This window comes from Cryptomeria japonica, chromosome 8, assembly GCF_030272615.1.
Source record: "Cryptomeria japonica chromosome 8, Sugi_1.0, whole genome shotgun sequence".
NCBI classification, from domain to species: domain Eukaryota; kingdom Viridiplantae; phylum Streptophyta; class Pinopsida; order Cupressales; family Cupressaceae; genus Cryptomeria; species Cryptomeria japonica.
In genome coordinates this window covers 341,390,723-341,416,399 of record NC_081412.1, presented here as the reverse complement: position 1 = coordinate 341,416,399, position 25,677 = coordinate 341,390,723, and the positions used below count along the sequence as shown (strand labels likewise).

General features: G+C 38.1%; 1 protein-coding gene across 2 annotated transcripts in view; it reads right to left on the bottom strand.

Moving 5' to 3' along the window:
* Positions 1 to 8,112: 8,112 nt before the first annotated feature.
* LOC131078870 (pto-interacting protein 1) overlaps positions 8,113 to 25,677 on the bottom strand; it is a 175,058-nt gene continuing 157,493 nt past the window's right edge. Inside the window, exons 5-7 of one of the 2 annotated variants that reach the window (XM_058016700.2) lie at positions 10,283 to 10,415; positions 9,842 to 9,928; positions 8,113 to 8,645 (exon numbers count right to left, since the gene is read on the bottom strand). In XM_058016700.2, coding sequence (XP_057872683.2) covers positions 8,514 to 8,645; positions 9,842 to 9,928; positions 10,283 to 10,415 — 352 coding nt within the window. In that variant the 3' untranslated portion in view covers positions 8,113 to 8,513. The remainder of the gene's footprint in view (positions 8,646 to 9,841; positions 9,929 to 10,282; positions 10,416 to 25,677) is intronic. The other variant, XM_058016703.2, reaches the window with a different exon arrangement.

Below are 25,677 nucleotides of genomic sequence, written 5' to 3'. Positions count from 1 at the left end.
AAGTGAAAATATTATATCATTAAATGTCATTTAATATCATTAATTGATTTAATGTCTTATTGGAGAAAATCGAACCTTCATGGGAAATATATATAAGGCTTTTGAAAAGAAGAGAAGGGAGATTGATCATTGTTATTTTTGATGAGAAGACTTGTCTCTTGGCTTTGGAGAAGAAGCTGGGGTTTCTGCAGCTTGTCCAGAGTATCGGCATTGGAGAACGTGAAGACTTCATTGCATCAACAATCTGAGGGTGTGAGATATTCATCTGAAGTTGCTCCTAGGGTTGGCTTCATCCAGAAGTTGACATTGTGCTGATTGGGGATTTCTTTTCAGATTTATTGGCATAGCTGAGGGCATATGTATATTGCAAACTCAGAACATCATACAAAGGGTTTATTTGCTGCTACAGTGTCGTGAACAGTGCGCGTGAACAGTGCGCTACAATACCCGTGAATAGTAAATCGCTACAGTACCCATGAATAGTAAACACTATAGTACCGGTGAACAGTAAACGCTATAGTACCTTGCCAATTTTGTGGTCTTTGTGGAGACCAAATTGGAGATGTTTGTTCAGATTTATGATGAAGATTGAATAAGGAGTCTTTGGTTGCTGCTTCTACATTCTGCAAACCTCTGTAGCCACCTTCATCTCCTACAGATTGGGGTCGATTGATATTCCAGGTGACATTCAACATTGATCAGCCACTTAGCTTTCATGCCAACTGTTTGCTTAAATGTCTAATGGCTGTAGGTGTACTTTGGGATGCATAACAAGTGTTTGTCTTAATGTCTACTAGTTGTACTAGTTAATTTCAGTCATTTCATGTGTGTGTAAGCTTTAAAACAGCTAGCATATCATTTCTATAACAACTTTGCATTGTTAGAAGCTTTCCATAACTTCATTTGCAGCCTACAAACCCAAATAAGACAAATAAAGAATTCACTACTGCGGCTTCAAACATTGTATGCCAAGTGTTTGACAATATTCCTTGGGGTTCAATAAGCGAAACAGGGTCATATTAGCCAGGGGATACTACAATGGTATCAGAGCAGTTTCCTGCCAACCTGTTGAGTAGATTGATTCAGCTAGTTAATCATGGTTACTTCAAGTACCCAGAATCAGTGGGACCAGAATATGAAGCAAGTGTATTCCTCACTTGAAAAGTTAAAACAAAACCAGAAGAAGCTGGATGAATTGATTTCACACCCTGCAAAACTTGATAGAATTGCTCGGTATATGACATCTATTTTTAAGGATAAAAAGGTGAAACTTGAAGAGAATGTGGTGATTATTGGCACTCAAGAAATTGTTATCAGTCATGATAACAAGTCTGATTTTCATGACAGCAGCCTTACACTTGAGCGTAATGATGATTTGAAAGTCATGGAAAGTTCAGAAATTGTTGTGGGAGTGACCTTGAGTATTGGCACTCGTGATACAAGTGTCAAGAATGAGGATTGCATGGGAATTTTGGCTCATAAGAGTTTTGATCTACATGACAGCAGTGATGAAATTTTGCATCAGCATGAGAGAGCAGTGACTAGACATGTGCAAGATGCTTCTATTAAGTCGCTGCATGAAGGTACTCGAGATTTGGGTACTAATGGGGTAATGTGTGATGTGGATTCATGTCATTTAGAGTCTGATTTTTCAGATCAGACCTTAGAAAACAAGTTTGAAGATTCATGCTTTGGCATAGGATCCCAAAATCATAAGTTGGATGACCATGTAGTTACATTGGAAGTGGAAATGTGTGAAGATATTGTCATAACAACAACTTCTACCTTGCCAGTTGAGCCATCCTACAAGGTACATAGCAGCAGTACCTTAGATATTGATGTGTGCACAATTGATTGCACACATGATGTTGTTGATCACAAGGTGAGTGATGTTGATTCAGTTTCATACCATAGTGAAGATTTGGGTGGAAAGAATGAGTCACAGGGGTATCATCATCTGGCTGGGTAGTTGAAGGTTAATGATGATATGATTGCTACACCTTTGGAGCATTTTGATGTCGCTCGACAAATGTTGGCGACCTTTGGTTGGAGTACTCCTGAGACATATGAGCACGGTGATAGTAGCCTTTCCCTAGCAGAGTTCCATGCACTCTGAGCAGCTATTGGGATAATGAAACAGAATTACTTGCAGTTACTTGCTGATAGGGATTATCTTCTCAAGTGGGATTGCACTTGCTATGATGCACTAAAGGGAAAGGAGGAGGAGGTTGACGAGCTCACCCATGAGCTTGAGGTGACTATGGACTCGTTGGAGAGCGCTCAGTTAGCCCTTCATGAGTCACAGTCACAGGTTGAGGAACTTACTGTGGCATTGAGTTTAGCACAGTCTTCACCATCTGTGGATACAATTGAGTTTCCTATAGCATCACTTGGTGATGAGTTTACACCCACAGGTTGTAGTGATGGGTATGTTGAGGATGTGGTTACATCCGTCACTGATGCAGGTACAGGTGACTTAGCTGGGATGAGTAGTTGGGTTGAGAGTAGCAGAGAACCACTTGTTGCATTAGGTTCTCCCGAGGTTAGTGCTATGACAAATGATACAGGTCAGATTGTTGATAGCTCTTGTGTGGCAGTGGTGGACTCTCCAGAGAGTTGTGTGTTAGTACACGACGTTACTCCATCTACTCCACATGGAACTCGCATAGTGTCATCTAGTTGGGAGTATGGCTCTCATGTAGATTTGTTTCCCTCTCCTGGAAGCAAACCTGTTACTTCATCCCATGCAGCTGATTTTGGATGCCAGCTGCTTGTTTCTCAGAGTCAGAGTGATCAGTTGCAGGTCTTAGAGGATAAGGTTGACTCAACCTTATATTGTTTTTACTGCACAGATTCATTTATTGAGTACCTTCTTGAGAGTCCTGAGTTTCGAGAGGGTCCGTTTGGAGCCACCAAGGATACTCTCATTCGAGGTTCTCTCGCCATCAGGGGTGGTGTGGGAGTAATTATTGATACTCTGACTACAATGCTTCCTAATAGAGATTTTGTGATTGGGTTTGCAGAGAGGGTAACCAGAGCCCCTACCCAATCAACTGTTCGAGGTTAGAGATTGGAGCCATCTCATGATTCCAGTATTGTTAGAGATGAGCCCTTGACCGAGGTTGGAGCGTTTTATCGCAACTACACAGTGAGGAGTGCTCACCACTTTTCTTTTGATCCACATGTGGAGGACTTGATGATGCATCGACGTGGATTGGCTTCAGGATTATACCATCCATTGTGGGATGGAGAGTTACCATTTTCAGTAGATGGAACTAGCAGTTGCAAGTACTCGACTCAGTTGATTGTTGGTGGCTCCTTGCTCGAGCAGTGTTCAGTTTCCCATCATGTTGATGTGTATCCGGTGGAGATTGTTACTCCTATGACACAGAGGCTATCTTTGGATACATGGCTTCAGAGAGACTATGGTGACAATGGGCATGATGGTTTAGTTGGATATCACATCCATGAGGGTTTAGCAGAGGTTGTGGAGAGATTTTGCATAGCAAATGTTTCCAGGTACTCCTATCTTCACAGTACAGATGGATGTGTGTATAGATTGCACTGGGATCCAGGTGATGACAGAGTTAGTGTTGCAGTTTGGATAGGTCTCATGTGTTGGCTTCACCACATCTCACATGGTGAAGTGGCAATCAGTGTTGAGCAGCAAAAGTCTAAGGGAGGTTTACATGGCAGATTTCTACCCTGGATTTCGAATCCAGGTATACTTTGTGGGACACTAGCGAGTATGTTGAGGGATCCTTTGTGTGCATCCGAGTTCCGGTTAATGTTCCTTGGTAGGTTTCATTGCATGTACATGGTGTGCATCGTTGGTAGTCTCATTTCAGGTTCTCATTTACATGATTTGTCTCAGATGCATAGTTTAGTTGCACATGTGTTAGATGATATGTTTGGCAACTTATCTTGCGCAATTTTGGGAAGCAAACATTGTCAATTTTCAGAGTTGCTTCCACTTGATGTTCATGTTCTTGTGACACCTGTAGTTGAGGTTGATTTAGTTTGGCAGGTCTTGTTAGTTGTGCCCTTGGTGTGGGAATTACAGGAGTTGGTTGGTAATACCAGGGACATTACACAGGTCTTCATTTGGGATCCAGGTGGAGGAGTTTCTTTGCAGTCGATATTGCTTGGGGACAAGCAATTTCAGGAGGGGCGGACTGTAATGTCCCCATTTTAGCAGACTTGGATTTTGTGAGATTAGCCTATTATCCTGACCCTCGTAGGCTAATGTGTTGGATAGAGGGTCTTTTGAGGATTGGTATCATCTCCAGTGTTCAGAGTGCTTCAATTTGGTCTTCGTTTGGCATCATTCAGACATCATTTGCTCTACTTCCTATTTTTAGTAAGTCTTGGGATGTTAGAGATGGACCCCTACTATTTTTAGTAAAAGGGGTATGGTCATATGCAGCTTCATCATGTCAGCTCCTAGTTCAGACGGCATTCAAAAATGTTGAATATTAATGGAGATATTAATGTTTATTTAGTTTAAATAAACATTAATGTTTTGAGCTTATATTATTAAGTTATAATATAATTTTATATTATAACTTAAGGGTCCAAGTATCATTAAAGGGGACCATTTAATTAATTAATTGTGGCTTTTTTACCAAGGTGAAATATTAAATGACAAAGTGAAAATATTATATCATTAAATGTCATTTAATATCATTAATTGATTTAATGTCTTATTGGAGAAAATCGAACCTTCATGGGAAATACATATAAGGCTTTTGAAAAGAAGAGAAGGGAGATTGGTCATTGTTATTTTTGATGAGAAGACTTGTCTCTTGGCTTTGGAGAAGAAGCTGAGGTTTCTGCAGCTTTTCCAGAGTATCGGCATTGGAGAACGTGAAGACTTCATTGCATCAGCAATCTGAGGGTGTGAGATATTCATCTGAAGTTGCTCCTAGGGTTGGCTTCATCCAGAAGTTGACATTGTGTTGATTGGGGATTTCTTTTCAGATTTATTGGCATAGCTGAGGGCATATGTATATGGCAGACTCAGAACATCATACAAAGGGTTTATTTGCTGCTACAGTGTCATGAACAGTGCACGTGAACAGTGCGCTACAATACCCATGAATAGTAAATCGCTACAGTACTCGTGAATAGTAAACACTATAGTACCGGTGAACAGTAAACGCTACAGTACCTTGCCAATTTTGTGGTCTTTGTGGAGACCAAATTGGAGATGTTTGTTCATATTTATGATGAAGATTGAATAAGGAGTCTTTGGCTGCTTCTTCTACATTCCGCAAACCCCTGTAGCCGCTTTCATCTCCTACAGATTGGGGTCGATTGATATTCCAGGTGACATTCAACATTGATTAGCCACTTAGCTTTCATGCCAACTGTTTGCTTAAATGCCTAATGGTTGTAGGTGTACTTTGGGATGCATAACAAGTGTTTGTCTTAATGTCTACTAGCTGTACTAGTTAATTTCAGTCATTTCATGTGTGTGTAAGCTCTAAAACAGCTAGCATATCATTTCTATAACAACTTTGCATTGTTAGAAGCTTTCCATAACTTCATTTGCAGCCTACAAACCCAAAGAATACAAATAAAGAATTCACTACAGCGGCTTCAAACATTGTATGCCAAGTGTTTGACAATATTCCTTGGGGTTCAATAAGCGAAACAGGGTCAGATTAGCCAAGGGATACTACACAACACTAATACATGTTCCTTATGTCTTCAAGGAAGTCCTTGTTTCTCAACTACATTATATGACTAGTTTTCCCTCTTACCCTTCATGCATGGGAAACAACTCAATTTTTTTTACTATCCTTCTTAGTGGTGAAGGTGTTCTTCCCCTTACACACGATGCTTTTTTCATACTACAATGGCTTGCACAATACATGGTACACATCCAATAATATTGCATTGCACTATACCTCATCCACATGTAGTGTGTAATTAACCTTATGTTGTCATGTCATAATGAGTTAGTTATTCGTTTTACAACCAAGAAACCTTGTATCTCTATTTTTAAAACCATCTCTTTAGACATGAAGTTGTATGTGTTGCCTCAATCAATTATCGACTTGCAAACTTATCATCCAATTTTCATTTGGTGCAAAAGATGCTCCTCAAGAATATTTCATTTTTTCTTTGGTTGAATTGAGCAACACGTTGCACAACATCAAATTCTCTATGTGCTCTAAAGTAGTTTTTTTTGCTTCACTCTCCTCAAACAATCCCGATCTTACTCAAATACCCAATGACCCACTTGTGCACACTCAAAGCAAATCTTTCTTCAAGCACCTCAAATGTAGCCTCCCCTCCCTTTGCAACTTGAAGTCAGTTCTCCGCTAGAGATCAATTAGACACAAAACTTGTTTTCACAATCTGTTTTTATCTTTTGCGACTGTGTTTGCCTCCCTAGATCATGTTTGACTTTACCACCCCTACCCTTAACCACAGAGCTCTACTGTCTGTGGGATAACTTCTCTAATTTGAGGGCAAGTTAGTCGACCTCAACAAAATGTACTTTCTGCAAACAAATCTGATCTTAAATCAAGATGCAAAACCCATTGACATACCTATAGATTTCTCACATCATCTTCCATATCATCTACATGAATAATAACTCAAATGATTCTATGTATTCTTTCATGGATGTCTCCCAACAAAAAATTTGAAGACTTTTGAACAAGTCTAGGGTGTTGTTTTGCAACATAATTTTTTCTTTGAGCTTTATTGCCATTCAACCCAAATTAGAAATCTATCTTTCTCCTAGCATGGTCTCTTTGCACAAAATACCACCACAAGGCAACATGTCCCTTAAATGTTGTGCTTACATACTTGTCTCTAGTGGTCTTCAATTGCTTCAAATTCAAAAAAAACTCCAACTTTGTTATCCAATATATTAATTCCTTGAGATTCGAACTTTTAAAGGAGGTTGGTAGATCAACCCTTGGTTTGTTTCTAGCTTTCACTATGGCTCTTGCAAATATATTATCTGCAATGACTTCTTCATTGAAGTCAATATCTTTGGCTTCTTGTGTGACATCTATCTCATCCCCATTGATGTCTAATGTCGTAGTTGCTCCTCTTCTCTACACAACTTCTATTACATCAAGGCTTTCCTAGAGGGCCCTCATTGTATCAGCAAGGTCTGCCAAACATGGTACTAGAATAGCTACATAGTTTAAATGACTAGTGGTTCAAATGAGGTTGAAGGCCCCACATATTTGAAAATTTTTGCTGCTCCATGCCATAGCCTAAAATATTGTGGCTTTGATAGTAAAGCCTTCACTTTAGTGTATAATCCACTACAATCAGTATTCTTTTGTAAAATTCAGTTATGTCCAAGAACCCAATGTTTACTAACTCAAAAATAAATTAAACACTTTTCATGACTTGCATGTCTTAGAAATGATCTATTTGCCACAGTATACTTGACTGTTTTGCCAAATTGGAAAAGTCACGAATTTACATTACAAGATGGTCAGAAAAGAGAAAAAAGTTCAAGTCGCATTTTCTTCATATGGTTGCACAAACACCGAAAACATCATTCCTCATGCTATCAGTTTACATGTGTTAATGCCAATTAGCCATTCATGGTTATCTAATGCATTCTGAAATACCTTGAGAATTTGAATTATATTTGATCCTTGTCCAAATTAACAAAGGTATCATGAACTTCAGATAACCACCATGCAAATTATTCATATAGGTGATATTTATGATTAATGTTGGAACCTATTTGTGGTTAACTATAGCCTGTATAACTAGCATAAGCCCCACTGATTTCATGATAACAAGAAGCACTGCATTGTGAAAAAATCTGAAGAAACACAAGAATACAAGAAGCTGTGTGTAAGAATTAAAAATGGATCCCACTAAGTGGGGCCAACATGTCAGTCAAAGTTCTGGCAATTATCAAGTTCTTGTGATTTACATGCTAGCCTTAGTTCCAACATATTTGCAACAAAGGCCGTTTATTAGCACTTATGGTTTAGGAGTAAAATACACCAATGATACAAGAATCTTAAGTATAAAACAATACAATACTTTGAAGTCATTTATATAATCCATCATATTATCATATACTTTCAGCTAAAAAAATATCAACCCAAAATATATAGCAAATGAGACAATTTAAAGTTCCATTATGCTGCAATTTGAGTATAGGTCTATCAATCCAACCCAAAGCACTTTTAGGTCATGGAATCAACTTTCTTATGACACATTATAAATTAAGTGTAAATATATGTACAAACATGGTAATGAAAAGGAAACAATAGGAAAAACATTGCAATTGAATTACAGGCCTTCAACTGCACATGTTCAGGTGATATTTGCTGTCTTTTGAGATTTCCTTCAGTCTCAAATAATTCATAATCAAATTATTTTCATCACTTATGTTTTGGGTCCAAATATTCTGAAGCAATTCAGAAAATATATACCTGTTTGTACAAGAACAAAAAAAAGAATATCTCACATAATCAGTCTTAGTGTAAGGAATAATATATTTTGATACATGGTGCAGATTACATAGATGGACTGTCATTAGCATGAGCAGGTCTTGCATTCAACAGAGGTTGGAGAGCTTTGACGACAATACTCATGTTTGGGCGAAAATCAGCTTCATACTGTACACACAAGGCAGCAACTGCTGCCATCTGTTTGAATTGTTCAGAACAGAAAGGTGAAAAATCGATAAAACACCACTTCTAATTTGCAAGCTTTACAAAGAAGAGACAATGAATGAGAGAGAGACGTTTACATAACTCCAGAAACTACCATTCAATTTAAGATTCTAGCATGCTTTTGACACCTGCAGGAAATGTTCTAATTTTCCACTTATAAGGGATTGCTCTTTGGTATGATAGTGTATAAATTAACAGTCAACATGCATTTAACTGTGAAAAAAGGAGGTACAAAGATTTTATTCTCTACATCATTGTGAACAAATGAGAAATTAGTTGGGGAGATGAAATGACACAATAAATTTCGCTTTCAAAATCAACTCTTCATCTAGAAGCATTACAGAATTTTATAACTGCAAAGGGAAAAAAAAACTAAAGAAGATATATGAAATGCAAAATCCCATGAATCATGATAATTATGATAGCAAGTTGCACCTGCAGTCTCAGCTAAGGTACATCTGACTGGTTGTTGCACGAAAACAGAATTGATACGTACATTAATATGAGGGATTTAAAATATGAATTGAAAATACAGGCCACCATTGCCACAATGCACACAATTACCTAGCTGATGACAACCATCAGCTGTGGCCAAGATCTACCTGTGACAACTGAAGGACTATAGATGGTGCAGCAAAAACCCAAAGATGCAAGTTGACATATTTGAGGTTAGTACAATTCAAGGTTTTAGGGAAATTAAAGAAAGAAAGCAGCTCCTTTAGAATAGCAACGCCAGAAATGAAACTTGTAAAGTCTGAAAACTTCCTATAGATGGTTTGTTTTAAGTATTTTCGTCTCTTACTATACATAATACAATAGGAATGAAGTTTGATATTACAGAGAAAAATCAACCTAAATATCCTTAAAAAAGTACAACACACACAAAATACCTATCCATCTATCTATCTATATATATATATATATAAGCCTACACGTGTTCTCCAGGTGTAAATAAACAGCTGTTGATAAAACTTTGCAGTGTTCAAATGAGAAAAACATAAACCATAAAAACAAGTGGAAATAGAACTAGAGAGCAACTGAAAGCACTCTACATTGAAAAAAGTACCAATGCAAGGAAACAAATCACAAAAATGTCATTAAGAAGTCTTCGGCTATAGTCAGGCTTCATAGAAAGTAAAAGAAATCAAAAGCACTGTGCTAATTCTAACCTTGGCAATTGCTTTAGGTGGATAGTCTCCTTTCAACCTTGGATCCACACATTGCTTCACTTTGTCCTCACTAAGTCTTGGAGTTGCCTGCAAAAATATAACTAAAAGGTTTCAGTGAGTCCTATATTTTGTGCGGCCTCCTTGCTCAGACTAGTATTGTCTCAGCCATTTGGTTCTTGTAAGGGTAGGGACCTTTGTTTTCCTAATACTTAATCAAAAACATATTACTGTATACTTCATTCTTGGAAAACACAAGCTGCATATAAAGAAGACTGTAATATCTCAACCCTATTTATACCAACCAAAGAAAAACGAAAAAATATTGTTCCTTTTTGATAGGTTTCTTGTTTGATACCAAAGTATGAATTCCATTTTATTATTAAAATTAAACACTTCTGAAGGTTTGGATCTTCATATATCAGAAGGAATAGCTAGTATTACCCAAGTTACAAGACTCTGCTGACCACGTGGCAATGTATGATCAACTGGCTTTCTCCCCGTCAACAGCTCTAGAAGTACAACACCAAAGCTGTAAACATCACTCTTTTGACTAAGTTGTCCTGTCAGTGCATATCTGTCACACAAAAGATAAATAAATATAATCATTAGACTTGACATGCGAGAACTTTCAAAAACAATAGGCATTTGACCATTGCCAACCGTATTTTCCATTTTGTATTATTGTTGACTGGGAAACATAAGCAGCTAAGTATTCCAGCCAAACAGAGAAGGGGAACATAGGTATAATCATGATATCATGACAAGTGGTCCACCTGGACATGCCATCAGAGGCCATGACCAGATCCCAGTCATTCAGGATATTTCAGGCACAAGTTGTACCCTCCACTCTCCCCTTTTATTTCACATTTTTTGGGACACCTTGGACATATCCGTTTTTATTCTTTTGAGAATGCCCTGGTATCCTCGGGATATGAATGGGGGCCATCAAGACATCCTTTGACCATCTAGGGATGCAAAGGCATCCTGTAGAGCCAAACAAAACACAAGAAAATATTTAAAAACAGTCAAAAAGAATGTTTGTAAAATCAATTAAAACATTAAAGGGGAGTTCACCAAAGTGCCCAACCATTAGATTCACCTCATACCCTAAACCTAATGTCCATTGTTATTTTACATTCACCTAAAGAGAGGACAATGGGAGAAAGAAGAGGAAGAAGAAAGAAGATGAAAAGAAGAGAAATGTGAAAGGAATGGAAAGCAAGAGGAAGAGGAAGGTCTTCATTGCAATCAAAGACAAAATTGTATATATGCATTGACATTAAACTTTAAATTTATTTTTTCTTCTTTTGCAAATGTGAAAACCATTTAGTTCATTTTTAATATTTTATCAATTTCATAGTATTTTTATTTAAGACATCAAACCATTGGACAATAATTATATTTATTGCCCAATGGTTCAATATTTTGAATAATCATAATCATATTTTTTGTTTCAATTTCAAATGAGAAAGAATTCAAGAAATTGCTGCTGTCCTTCTGATTCTTTTGCGCTTGCATAAAATTGAAATATGTGCTTAACTTCAATTTTTTTTGTCCTTGCAATAAGTTGAAAATAAAAAAATACTGTTTTTTGTTTCTGTTTTTGCATTGTGTTTTAAACATTGCTTTCCTTTTCACACTTACTAAGGCCTTTTCTTCATTGGAATTGAGATTTTAAATGTTGCTGTCTTATTTTTGGCAGTTCTCCAAAGTGCTGGTTTTTATTTTTTATCAATTGAGCTTAAAGATGCATTATAGATTGGTTAAAAATGCTGTCGTTTTTAAGTATATATCGCTTTCTTCTTGTTTACTATAATATCCCCACAATTTTTTTATTTTTTTTTAACACAACAAGATTCACTTGTTAAGGTTAGAATAATCAAACTTGTGCAGAAAGGAAATGCTGAAGGTAACCCTTTCACTTTCTGATCACCAAGAGCCCAATATGGGAGGGTGAGAGCATACGGTGTCAAGGGGATTGTTAACTCAAATAACCGCTGGAAATGAAATCTCAAATACAATATTGGGCGGTAAGCCAGCCCCTTCCGCTTATCCAGCAGGTGTAAGAACTACTACAGCAGTATGGCGGTGCAACCATCCAATTAGAAGATTACAAACTGAAGAACAACAATCATTCGACCGCTTATGCAGCGGGAGGACTAGAAATTAAATAGCAATCAACTCAACCGTTTATTCAACGGGAGAACAGTGTTACAATAGATAGGAAGGCGGCAAGCCAACCTCTTCCACTTATGCAGTGGGACAAAGAGCAACAATCCAAGTATATAGTTGTTAGTACTACTAATTAGCTTTACAATGCAAACATGGATTACAAAATTACTAGAATCACTGTCCAAACTAGGCGGCAAGACCAGCCTCTTCCACTTATGCAGTGGGGCTAAGAGAGTTCAAATGAATTGTTGTTAGTACTACTAACCAGCATTACAATATAATTCATCATGGATATTCAAATGCCAAAACCCAAACTAACAGCTGAAACTTATTACCAAGACTCTTCACACCACACCAATAGACTCACACACCTGAAAACCAGCTTCAACCCCCCATAACTAAATCTGATATGAATGAACAACAGGCTGGAAATACAGACCAGCAACATGAAAATCTTCACAAACACATCTAAATCACTCCCAACACACCCAAATTATCTCTAAACACACTCCAAAGACCCTAGGCATAAAGCGATTAAGGCAACACTGAGGAAATGACTCCAACAAAACACAATCAGCATAACACACCACCCAAACACCTTAGGCAAAAACGTGTTGTCCTCATTTTTTGTTTTCAAAAATGATGGACCATTACATAAATTTTTTGTCAAAATTTGAAAATTTTACTCTGACACGCTTCTCGAGACATAATTTCTCCTTACCCTTTGACTGGACTAATCCTCAGTCCATCCGCAAACCACGTTTCAAATTTCATCGCATTCTGCTTTTGTTTGCTATGTTTTTCCTTCAATTTCGGGTTTTTTCTCCCTAACTGTAGGTGGGAAATTTTCCTTAAGTTGCAAGTTTTAATGTTTTCCTTTGTTTTAGTCTTTGTAGGGAAATTTTAAGTTAGTTACAAGTGCACTTTATGAAATTAAAACTTGCAACTTACTTTTTTATTTCCCCCTTGTTGCTTTTTGGCTTTTTAAGTCATAATAGGAACTTTTTGGATATATTACAGGGTAATTTTAAAAATTATAAAGTTAAATGAACTTGTAATTCTTTTATAAAGTTCCTATTTAAGTGATTTTAGTTGTAATAAGGATTTTATTTCCCCATTACATGTTCTTTTTGAAGTTAAGTTATTAAAACCTGTAAAGGGGATTTTATTTTCCCCTTACAAGTTATTGTGACTTGTTGATATCTCTCATAAACCCGATTTGCCTTATGAATGAAAATAAAGGCATTTTAAACTTGTTAAAGGGTTTTTAAAACAAGATTACATGTGATTGAAGACATTTTTTGAACTTGTTATTCCTTGCTAAGAACTCGACCAAGCATTTTTCCTCTCCTAAACCGATTTTGCCACAAATTCTTCCCAATTTTTGTTGAGAAATTCATGGATCAAGGAGGCGATATGGTTTCATGGCAGATTTTGTGAGTTTGAGAACACGTTGCGAATGATTTGGTAGCCGTTTCATGTTGCATTTTACCTCTTCAAAGACGTCTTTTACATGCCACGATTTGGGGTTTGCTTGCCACGATTTTACTCCATGTTTGGGCGTTTGGCATTGTTCTTCTCCTACGTGGTATTTCCTTGAAGATTTGACCCTTTCTACTCGCATTTTGTAACACGTTTTTACTATTTATGCTTCAAATCTGAGTTTGGAAGAAATGTGGCAAGGGTTTTGGTGTCTATTTCTATTTAAAGGATTGTTTCTTCCTTTCAAAGATTGTATCATCTTTTGAAGAGGCATCTTAGTTAAGCAAGGTAAAATTTCTTTTGGTTTTGCTTTCATTTTTCTTTCTTGCTTTGTTTATTTTCTCTTCTTGTTTGATCTTTCTAGTTGTATATATGTGTTTATTTTGATAATTCTTGCCTAAAACGGTTTTGTGAGAGATTTTCCCCTTTGCAAAGCAATTTGTAAATTGCATTGATCTTCCCCATTTTCCCTCTTTACTTGCATTCGGGATTTTAAATCCCGATTGCACATTGTTCTTCCCCACTTGTATACTTGTAAAACATTCCCCAAGATCCGAAATTGGTCAAAAGCCAAGTTTCAAGCATCCCCATTTATTTCCCATCTTCCTCTCACAAAATTGTGAAATGCAAGGGTTAGAGTTTTTCCCATTGGAAGAAGGAAAGATAATAGTTGCAGTTGATCTTGATGTTGCTTTGACACTTTTAAGTCTTCATCGCAGCATACCAGGTTGTTCTTCAATGTCAAATTTGTTGTCATCTTCCGTTCCAAAGAAGATGAAATATAAATATGACAAATACCAGAATGAGATTTCTCCTACACAGGTTTCCTCCCCTATGGATCATATCAAGGATACAAAAATTGGGCATGTTGACATGTCAGAATTCATCAAAAGGGTGGAGGATCCGCAGGATAGTAATATGCAGCGTTTGCTGGATAGCCATATACATCATGCGTCTTCTTTTCCGGTGGCTGCCCTAGAACCTAAATTTGTTCTTGCTTGTGCTCACCATTTCGACAAGGAGACAAGAACCATTAGAAATGATGATGGGGAGGCAATAATACGCCTTGATGCGGATACTATTGAGAAAGTCGTTAGAATACCGTCAGCACCTGTGTATATGGAGATTTCCAAGGATAGTGCAGCTGAGTACTATGTCAAGAGGGAAAAGGACTGCAAACGTCACATTAATAGATGGATCCATGAGCTGTGAGTTGCTTTCACAAGGTGGGATAAGTTATACCGTTGTGACTTCAAGTGGAAAATTGTAGACATCATTACTCTCCTTAGCAGAATGTTAGGTCTTGAGCATTCTAATGTTTTTGAGCCTTGGATGTATCAGTTTATCATGTTCATAAGGCAGTCCCATCACATCTCATGGGGAGAAATTATCAGTAATGCTTTGTGTGAACCAAAGTTCCCAGACTCGGACTCGGCTCTGACTCGGCAAGGCTGACTCGACTCGTGACTCGGCAATGACTCGGCAACGACTTGGCAAAATAAGAAAACCCTTGAAATTTAGAGATTTTTAATGATTTAAAACTTGTTTTATACACCCATTATTGAATTAAGCTTAAAGACACTATAACATCATCAAATAGAAGCTAATTTGATCACATACATAAACATACATCCATCACATGCGTAGAAATGTAAATTGTAGTTTGGGGACGGCAGGGGGACAGCGACGGGGGGGTGGCGGGGTGGTGGTGCTGATATAGTTATACATATACATATAGTACTTGAAAAACTAGTTTTGAAAAGATGTATGATAGTATTACAATATAAGAATTACATTTTCAAATGAGACTATAGGAAATTTGAAATACTAAATCTAAATACCAATTACCAAGATTTCTAAGTTGTGTTGTTATATGTAGCCTAATCAGACTCGGAGGTTAGATTTTCCCTACTTCTATCGACACGGTTTCCCCCTATATTTTTCAACGGGGGTTTGGGGGCAGCGCCCCCAAGTTGGGGTCAAGGGGCAGCACCCCTTGCGCGTTCCTTGTTGCGATACAGGGCGGGGTCGAGGGGCAGCGCCCCGCGAGACCAAAAAATCATTAAAAAATGTTATTTATTTATTTTTGTTTTTTACTGCACTTTTTTAAGTGACTCTGGCCGAGTCATGACCCTTGGACTCGGCAAGTCAGGGAGTAACTCGCTGACTCGGCGAGTCAGGCGAGTCACGACCCCTGACCCGTCCGAGCCCGGGTCAGGGTCACCGTGACCCGGCAGGGGTCACCCGGCCCGCTGACTCGCGTGACTCGCCGCGAGTCACAGAACTCTGGTGTGAACAACTTGCAGCAATCCCTACCACTATGACATTTTACATGAACTCATACTTAGTGTATTTGGCAGCGTCACTTAGACATTTCCTTGGTCTTTCTACCAAGGGTGATTGCTCGCTTATACCAGTGTGGGGGTACTACGATCAGCTGCCCTTGAGAACCAGCAGGTTACATTTCAAAAGGGTTCAGGATGCATTCTTTGGTTATTTCATGTGTCAGTTTGACAAGACTCTAAAGAATAGAAGAATATTAGATGAGGCATGGGAAAGGCTGAATGAGTATGGTTGCTTGTTCCTTCAATTCCCGACTTTCACTTATATGAGAGTTGGATCTTACAATGGGCAGCCATACATGCTCCCTAGATACTCAGCTGATAAGATTATTTTTATGGAGTTGGGAAGACAAATCATGGAGGTTCATGCACACCAATCTGTCAAGCATAAGGTTGGAATGGGGATTTCTACAACTAACCCATTGAAGATTGGTCGATACTCCCTCATCACATCCACCAAAGCGAAAGCTATGGAGACCAAGATGCACGAGATAAAACTCAAAAGGTTTAAGTCAAAGGCAGATTTTGACTACCGAGGTATGAAGGAGAGAATCAAAAAGTCCTTCATACATGTGCACCGCATAGAAGATATCCGTGTGGATCTCCGTATAGAAAAGGAGGTTCTTAAGATGGATTACTGCAGGCTCACCCTTGAGAAGGTTATTGATTTGAACCTGGTGGATATTCCGCAAGGGATGATTGATGATGGAAATGTGCTTGATCCAGAGTATGTCTCACGGAGGGTTGATAAAGCCCCACTTCCTTTAATCTAGTGGTCACATAAAGAATGCACGTCCATTCTTGAGAGATTTCAGCCCATTTTAGCTAACATCAGCACTTGGCTTAAAGGTAATAGTGTTAGGCTCATCAAGATCAAGGTCGGAAAAGAAGATGATTCTATGGGGCCTCTTGGACGTAAGTCTGAGATTCAGATTGACAACAAGGAAGGTGCATCATCTTCAGGCACGAGGATCAAATTGTGGGTTAGTCGAGCAATCGTGCTTCCTCCTAAGGAGATGACAGTTCGTGGGAAAGAAAAGTCCCAAATTCACATTCATGTGATTGATCCTGATGATCCGAAGGAAGGACAACAATCAAATGATGCTCCTAAGTCACTTGCTTCAAAGTCACCTCATGAGATTCCCTCCCCAGTTTCCATGGAGCTGCCTCTATCTCCTCCTGACATAGTAGTGGATGAGTCTCCTCAGAATGTCGTTCCCATTTCAGCAGTTGAGCCACCTCTTGATCATCAACAAGAGAGTTTGCTGGAAATCTTTGAGGATACTCCTGCATGTATTCATTTGTCAGAGATTGATACCTCTACTTCCAGCTTTGAGGGGTTTATGAAACAATCTTCATGCCCTTTGGTTACTGGACAAGCCATGGTTGCCATCCAGACAAATACTTTCCCCAGGGTGACCATGGTTGTTCAAACAGAAACTGCTTCTCCTTTGCTTTCAACTACTACTGAAGGAGAACTAGTCGTTTTACCTCCATGGCTTAGTTCTTTCACTCCCAAGAGGAAGAAGTAGGAAATTTCTCCTGATGTCTTTGATTATCAGCAGCTTAAGCAATCTAGGCCCAAGGTTGCTAAAAGAGCCAAGACGGTCTCAAGGGTAACATTTGACAGCAACAAGATGAAATTAGTAGAAATTGTTGAGCCCCTTATAGATAAGCCACACGTGGAAATGCAAGCTGCTGATTACAGGGTCACAAGGATAGAATTGGGTAAGAAAACGCATAAAGTGGTCAAGCATGATGCCCAACAATCCGCAACTTCACTAATACAACGGTATGATGAACTTCTAGCGAAGAAAGACAAGCTAGAAGAGGAGAATAGGCAACTTGTTGTAGTTCATAAAATCACAAAACCTGTTGGTGAAGGGAGTAATCCTTCAAGTTCTTCTGGTTCACAAGAATCAATTTGGGGAGTTGAAAGAGCTGCTTAGAAGGTACAAGCGTTGGACTCTTGGGTGGATCAGCTTCATGATGTGTGCGCAAGTGCTGAAAGACATATTCCAAATGATGGCTAAGTTGGAGACCATTGAAGAAAAATTGAATCATACCTCCGAGACTTTCAAACAGAACTTGGAAAGGGTCGAAGGAAGCTTGATGGTTTGGCGCAAGATGCTTCAACAACAGTTGAGTGTTCTTCAGGAGCATGACATTATTCCTCCCAAGGTCATGTATCTAGAATTTGAAGAGCTCCTAGAGAACAAAGCCCTCGTTCTCAAATCCCTCATTGAAGAGATTGATGACGCATTGAGATTGCGAGTTGAAGTATTCCAAGGTGTTGTTTCTCGTTGTGAGAAGGCCTCTTGCAATATCATGGGTCAGAATGGGGAGTTGATACTAGAAGAAGAAGTTCTCGCAGATCTACAGATGAAGATTCATAATGAGTGGAGAAGTGAGCAATTTTCAGCTGCTTCAATTCAAGTTTTAATGAAACATCAAATCTTCTTGTAGGAAATCCAGTCTACTTTGGAGAAGAACAACTCTATGCTTCTTCAATGCCATGTGTTGGTTGAAAATTTTGTACACTTGTGAAAGCAAACAAAATTGTGGCTTCAACCACAGTGTGTGAGTATGAAACTCTCCTAATTAAGGGAAGGCTCCCCCTATCTATCTAAAACTAAAATAAAAACAGGATGGGACAAAAACCTTCTTTCTTTCTTCAAGAAAGCCTATATCCTTTTCTCTCCTTAGAAAAGCGATAGCAAGAAAATGTATAATAATGGTAACAACTTCAAATGAAAACGAGAGAAAGGAAATGAAGTTTCCTGAAAGCTCAAAGACTCCCGTCACTTCCTTCGGGATGGGACAGTAATATCAAGCTCAAAGACTTGACTATTGGAAGTCCTATCTACCCTTTGCTATACTAAATTTTACAACGAATAAAAGACAACAGCTCAAAGACTGGAATAATTTATTCTTTCAACACAAAGACAAGAACTAATGCAAGCTCAAAGACTTGCTGCTATTTCTTATCAAACAATATTTTTTCCTCAAGAATAGACGCAAGCTCAAAGACTTGTTGCTCCTTCGAGAGATTTTCCTATTTCAATTAATCTTCTCTACTTGCAACTCAAAGACTTCAAATCAGATTAGACTAAGCTCCTTTATAAACACTTTGCATGGAAGAAATAAAAAGATTCAAACTCAAACATGTAGCTCAAAGACTCAAAACTTGAGTAATCCTTCTTTATTATTCTTCAAAACTTTCAATTCACATACATAAGCTCAAAGACTGCTTGCTGTAAATTTGGCAGAGTTTTTGCTTGCTTTTCAAAAGATAAAAATTACAATGGACTCTCTCTTCTATTTATAAGAGAGGAGCCTTGAGAGAAAGGTGGGAGGATCCTAACTAACTTGAGAGATTCTCTCAACCACCAAGACTTATTCAATAACTAACTAAGACTTATTCCAACTACAGTCCTGATTGAACACAACTTGTAGTTGCTTTACATGTAATTACAAAAGTGCAAGTAATAAGTTAACTTGCAATTACAAAGTTATTTTTTTACATGTAACTTGTCAGAACGAAATTACAAATGCATAACTAAAACTATTCCATGTGTCTAAAGACACGACTCTAACTACATCATCCTTTGTCTGTGATGATCTTCATGTCACTTCAGGATGCTAGAACTTGAAGTATTCTGGATTGGTAAAGACATCTTGAACCGGAACGGGAACTTGCATCCTTGTCTTCTTGCTTGGGGTAGTACTATCTTTTCAGGAGGGAAAGGGTTGCCTTCCTCTTTTCATGTCATGACCATCTTTGTCTTGAAAGCATTCTATGCTCTCAACCATGAATTGTTGTTGTCTCTCTTCTTTGTATCATCCTCCATTCTTGAAATTTGCTTGCAAAATAAGGCCCATTCCTTAATCCATTGATTTGGTAGATCGTGTGTGCAAACCGGACTGACAAGGGAAGAGATAAATTGATGCAAAAATGGGCTCACAAGTGAATTCCGGGTTTTGGAAGTTGCATTACATGTGTGGGAAAAACAAGAGCATTAACTTGCAATTGTGGAGAACAAACATGCAACTTTATATGTGTAATGGGTAACTCCAAGTTTGCACTTGTAATTGGACCTTTAGAACTCATTTTCAACTGTTTTTTGAGTGCATTTTGGACCAATTTCGGGTTCTGGATGGCTGACCGCAAGTAGACTTTGAATGGGGAAAATGAATGAAGGTGTGAAATGAGTGAATGAAATGGTGGAAATAGGGATCTTGATATGAGAGAAATGAAGCTTATGACCAAAAACAACAAGTGCGGATGGTTATGAATGGATTTTTGAAGAACTCTTGGAACTTTGCCATGCAAAAATTGGAAGAACTTTCAACTTGCAATCCGGATTTCAAAACCCGAAATTGGGAAGAACTTGATTTTTTAAATCATTGAAGCTTGATTTTTGGACTAAAGAAGGTAAGTCTTTGTCCAAAAAGGGAAGAACACTCAAAACATTCCTCTTGCAAATGTTTGGGAAGAACATCAAGGGGTAGAACTCTTTACACTTGCAAATCTCTTTGCAAATTTGGGAAGAACACATCTTTCTTATTTTGAAACTTGATTTTTGGACCAAAGAAGGTTAAGTCTTTGTCCAAAAAGGGAAGAACACTAATTTTCCTCTTACTTGCAATCGGGTTTTTAAAACCCGAATGCAAGTAAAGGAGAAATTCCAAAGGGGAAGAACAACTTTACTTTACAAATTTCTTTGTAAAATGGGAAATTTCCTCTCACAAACCCATTATGAACATGAACAAAACTAAAACTAAAACAAGAAAATGCAAGGAAAGAAAGACAAAAATAAAAATTACCTTGCAAAGTTGAGAAGAGATCCAAACTTGAAGAATCAACCAAACATGGAAGATGAAGCCCTCAAATGGGAAGAATGCGTATCTTAACAAAACCCGTGATTGTTTTTTAAGGTCTTTTTACAAATCCGCAACCACAAATGCGCATAAAATGGTTTGATCAAAGCATAGAATCCAACGCATTTATGATAGAGCCAAAAACGCCTTGAGATTAGATGGATTCAACCTCCCAAATCATAGTCAAAAACGCCTTGAATGCGTGATTTAGAAAAACGGCTTCAAGAAGACAAATGCACAATAAAATGGTTTGAACAAATGCGCAAAAAATGGGTCTTGAATCCTTCAAAGTTGCAAGAAATTCACACTCGGAAGGAATCCCTAAATTTCCTCCAAGAAATGCAAACTCAAATCAGCTTGCAATGGCATGGAAGAATTTCGAGTTTTAGAAACGAAACAACAAGTTTTACAAAAAGTTCATATTTTTGCCTTTAAGGCAAATTTCGGGTTTTAGAAAAGAAATTACAAGTAAAATTACTTGTAATAGGGAAATAGAATTCCCTTTACAAGGAATTTCACTTAAAACATGTAAAGGGTTTTAAAATCCCATTTACAAGTTTTATTTTAACATTATAAAAACAACTTTAAGTTATAAAGACATGTAAAAGGGTTTTAAAATCCCATTTACAAGTTTTTAAACACTTAAAGTCAAGCTACTGGTAATGGAGGTTTTACAACCCTCATTACAAGTTTTTAAACACTTAAAGTCAAGCTACTGGTAATGGGGGTTTTAAAACCCTCATTACAAGTTTTTATAAAAACTTGCAATTGGAGAAAAATTCCCCTATTAGCCTAAAAGCTTCAAGGGGGTTTTGAAAAACAAATTACCAGTTATTGGTAATCATCGAAAAATTCCCCTACATTGAAGCAAAAACATAGCAAACGGACTTGAAACTCGACGAAATTCAAAACTTAGCTTGTGGATGGATCAACGATCAATCCAACCCAAGGATGGGGCGAATTCCTACCTCGGGAAGCGTGCCATAGAGTAAAATCTTCAACATGCAGTGATTGTTCTGAAACCCGAAATTGCACAGAAAGCTAGGAAAAAGAAGACCAAAACTCACCAAAACTTGGACAATGATGACAAGGACACCCTCCCCCCCCCAAATGATTTGACACTATCAAATGTGAGTTTTGTACCTCGTAAAACGTGCCTTGGAGACAAAAATGACATTTTTTAGGCAAAAATTTGTAGGGGTTGTCACATTTTTGAGAATCCAAAAATGAGGACAACACCATGATACCAATGTGAAAACCATGATTGTTGCCAAAAACACCGACGAGCCGAATCCTATTGAGCTACGAACGATCATCTAGAAGTTCGAAGGATTCATGTTTTCACATGCTGCAACTTAACTGTTTTTCAACACTTAGTTGCATTTTTCAGAATTGTAATCTCTTAGTTGTAGTTTTTCTTTTGACAAGTTTACTTGTAAAAACATTTTGTAAATTGCAAGTCAAATCATTACTTGCACTTTTGTAATTACAAGTAGACGAGTAACAAGTCAATTTAGAATAGGACTTGTAACTTTGAATAAGTCATAGTTACTTATTTGAGAGAATTTCTCAAGTTAATTAGGATCCTCCCACCTTTTTCTCAAGACTCCTCTCTTATAAATACTTCAGGGGGTCTATTGTAATTTTTTTCTTTTGGAAAGCAAGCAAAAACTCTGCCAAATTTGCAACAAAGAAGTCTTTGAGCTTTTATGTGTAAATTGAAGAATTGAAAGGAATAGAAGAAAATTACTCAAGTGTTGAGAATAAAAAAAAAATTAAGGGGAATATTCCAATAACGCACGACCCCAAACACCTCCAGCAAAAACGTCTACAGCTGAAAAGTACGACTTGCAATATAAAATCCCATACTCCGAAATATTCAACAAAAACTTACAGGATGAATCACCCATGGCATAGGAATTGATCTAGCAAACACCCAGAACGAGATGACACACACACAAGGAGCTACGAGCAAAAACACACTTCAGCTACACTGGAAAACAGCAACCTGGAAACACACTACAATACTCCCAAAAATCAGAAATCTAATAAATAAATCTGCAACATTATCTTCAATCCACTCCTCTAAATGAAGAGCAGTCTCTAGCTTGACTAGTTGTTGTATTGCAAGCAAGAAATCAAGCGATGGCTAGGAGGTAAGCATTCCCTGAAGCTTTCCCTCTGCATTTCGGCAGCATTTCGTTATTAAATTGTTCTTGGATACCATAAATGAGGGCCAAGGTGCATATTTATAGCTTTCTCCTCAAGTCGAATTTCCTTTCCCTCCAATATGGGATTAAACATCCACATTCAAATCTCCTTTAATTTGCACTCATTTCATTTCATTTCACTTCGTCCACAAATCGCCCAAGGGATAATAAAATTTCATTTAGAACCAAAGTATTTTCTCCCTTTAGTGGCTGCCCTATATAGACAAATATAAGTCAATTGGTAGGATATAATTCTAATGAGAAAATACCTCAAACGGGATGTCCAACCCAACATAAGTCAAAAATAATTCTTAATTCTTCAAATCGACCCCCCTCAAGGTAGCAAATAAACTTTATGAAATATTCATAGAGTGAGATATGGCGTCCAAGGAAATGAAGTGAATTATTTTCATAAAATTAACATATTTCTTTCTAACGTGTCTATCATGCCTTAAACATAATTCACTTGTAAAATATTTTTCCTCAAGCATAAATCGCCCAAAATAAGCTCCAAGAATGCTGGAAGACAAACTGTACAAACTGACCTATCGGAAATAGCTATTTGAACTAGCCTGCTGAAAATAGAACCGAATCTCTAGATCATCATGCCAAGCTGGACTGCCATATATAGCTTGTGTTGTACTGGCTCAACTCAAAACCCTAAAAAAAGTACTTACTAAAAATAGTGTCTCCAAACTCCATTAGGGCACAAACCGGGAAGCAACTGTCACTTACTAAAAATAACACTTACTAAAAATAGCATAATGTTAAAAATAGTGTGTCCAAATGCAATTTAACCACATATTGAGTAGCCGTCACAACTTACTAAAAATAGTAAGTCTGGAAAAGTCTTCAGGTTCGTTTGCATGTCACACCATCGCGAAGCTCTCAGAAAACCCAAAAAAAAATCAAAGAATTTAGCTGCTTCCGCCTGTCGGTGTCTGTTTTATCATCTACCAAACATTAAGATAGGATACCCGAAGGTATTCTATCCTCTCCTAAAAAATCACTACTGATTCCAAGGTCTATATGTGCAAACAAGCGACTTTAGTGGAATAGCTTCTTGGGTAGTGTATGCTGCAATTTTCAAGGGGGACTTACGTATGACAAGTATTTTTGAACTGCTGGACTTAGATGAATTTAGCAATATAGGCTCTTCTTTTTTTTTTGGGAATTTTCTGGGATTTAGACTTTCAAAAGAAAGGGAAAAAGGGATAGGGTTTAGGAAGACTAATCTAATCCTACGAACTCTGGAGACAGTATCGATTGGGTACTCTCGAGAAACCAAACCTTGCTTCGCCACACTAGGGACAACTACACAAGGCCGGTGCAATCTTCAATGGGTTGTGCTTATGATCGAAATGTTGGGATGCACAGGGGATGGGCTCAGACTAACTTTGCATGGTAGAATGGAAATCATCTATTTACCAAAAGTATGAGCGGAAATACACCATCAATTGATACTTATCAAATCCTTCATTCAAATTAACAACAATGAAAGCAAATTTAAATTAATTTTAACTAAGTGTTGAGGCAATTGAAACCATGCAAATCATTCAAATAATAGAGATTACAAAGCAGCGCACATGCAATATATTATCTGGAAATGACCTTAAGCAACAATACATCAAAAACCTCACACTTTTCAAATGAGAGGAGGCAACCTTATATAGTTTCTCAAAAATAAATGAATGGCCGAGATCAAACAGTGATCAAGGGCCAAGATTGAAAGTCCTAATCCCTAATTAGGGTTTCCCGAAATACTATCAGTTCAAGCAAATGAAAGAGTAACAAGTGGCGCAGCTACTAATTCTACTGAGGTGAGTGGCCACTTTCCTCTTTCAGAGATTCAATGTATCTGGACACCACGAGCTTGACCTCCTCCATGGTGACACTTGGCAAACCGCCAATCTGGAAGTCGATGAGATCCACATCGTCGGCGCAAGTGGCAAGGATGCCTTCCCACTCCACTGCTTGGGTGAGGAAGTTGTCATCGATGGAGAGGAAGTTTGCAATCTTCGAAAGATTGCCTTTGTTAATCATCCCTGAATCTCGGAAGAAGCTTGCCTGAATCCTGGCTCTCAGGTTCTCTGCTTGTAAATGCTTCTCCCTTAGGCTTTCGTTCTGCCAGATCTCTAACGCCACACAAAATACCTTGCCCACGATCTCTCTAACCCTTGCCTCTGTCTCAAAACACTTGGTCTCGGATTTCTTTAGAACCTCAATCCGAGTGACCAGAGCATAGTACCACGTGCCGAAGTCGTATTTGTCCCCTGTTTGTATGATGCCTGCATCCACTAAACTCTTCTTTGACATGCTTCGGAAAACCTTCAGGTGGGGGAGTATTTCATTCTGAATTTCATCCACTTCTTCCCAATTGGATGCTAGATCCTGGATACGATCAATCAACAAAGAAGTTGCCTCATGTGCTGATACTAAGTTTTCGACCAGGGTGTCAACACGTATCACAGCGTCTGAAATCCACTTCTTTTCTTGAGTGTATGATCCCTTCATATCATCATAGTCCTTCATGGATCCCTGCTGAAGAGGCTGTGGTGATATTGTCCCTAGTCTACCCTTTTTTGGGCACTGCTATTTGGACTATCCTGAATCCGGCGCTGTCTCTCTGAATCAGGGAAAACTTCCTGGCTGGTTTGGGCGGTTTAGTTATAGCGGGTTCATTCACCTTCTCCAGGAATGCTGCGGTGACCTCCTCGATTGAGTGGGCATCCTTGGGAACCTTGGCCTT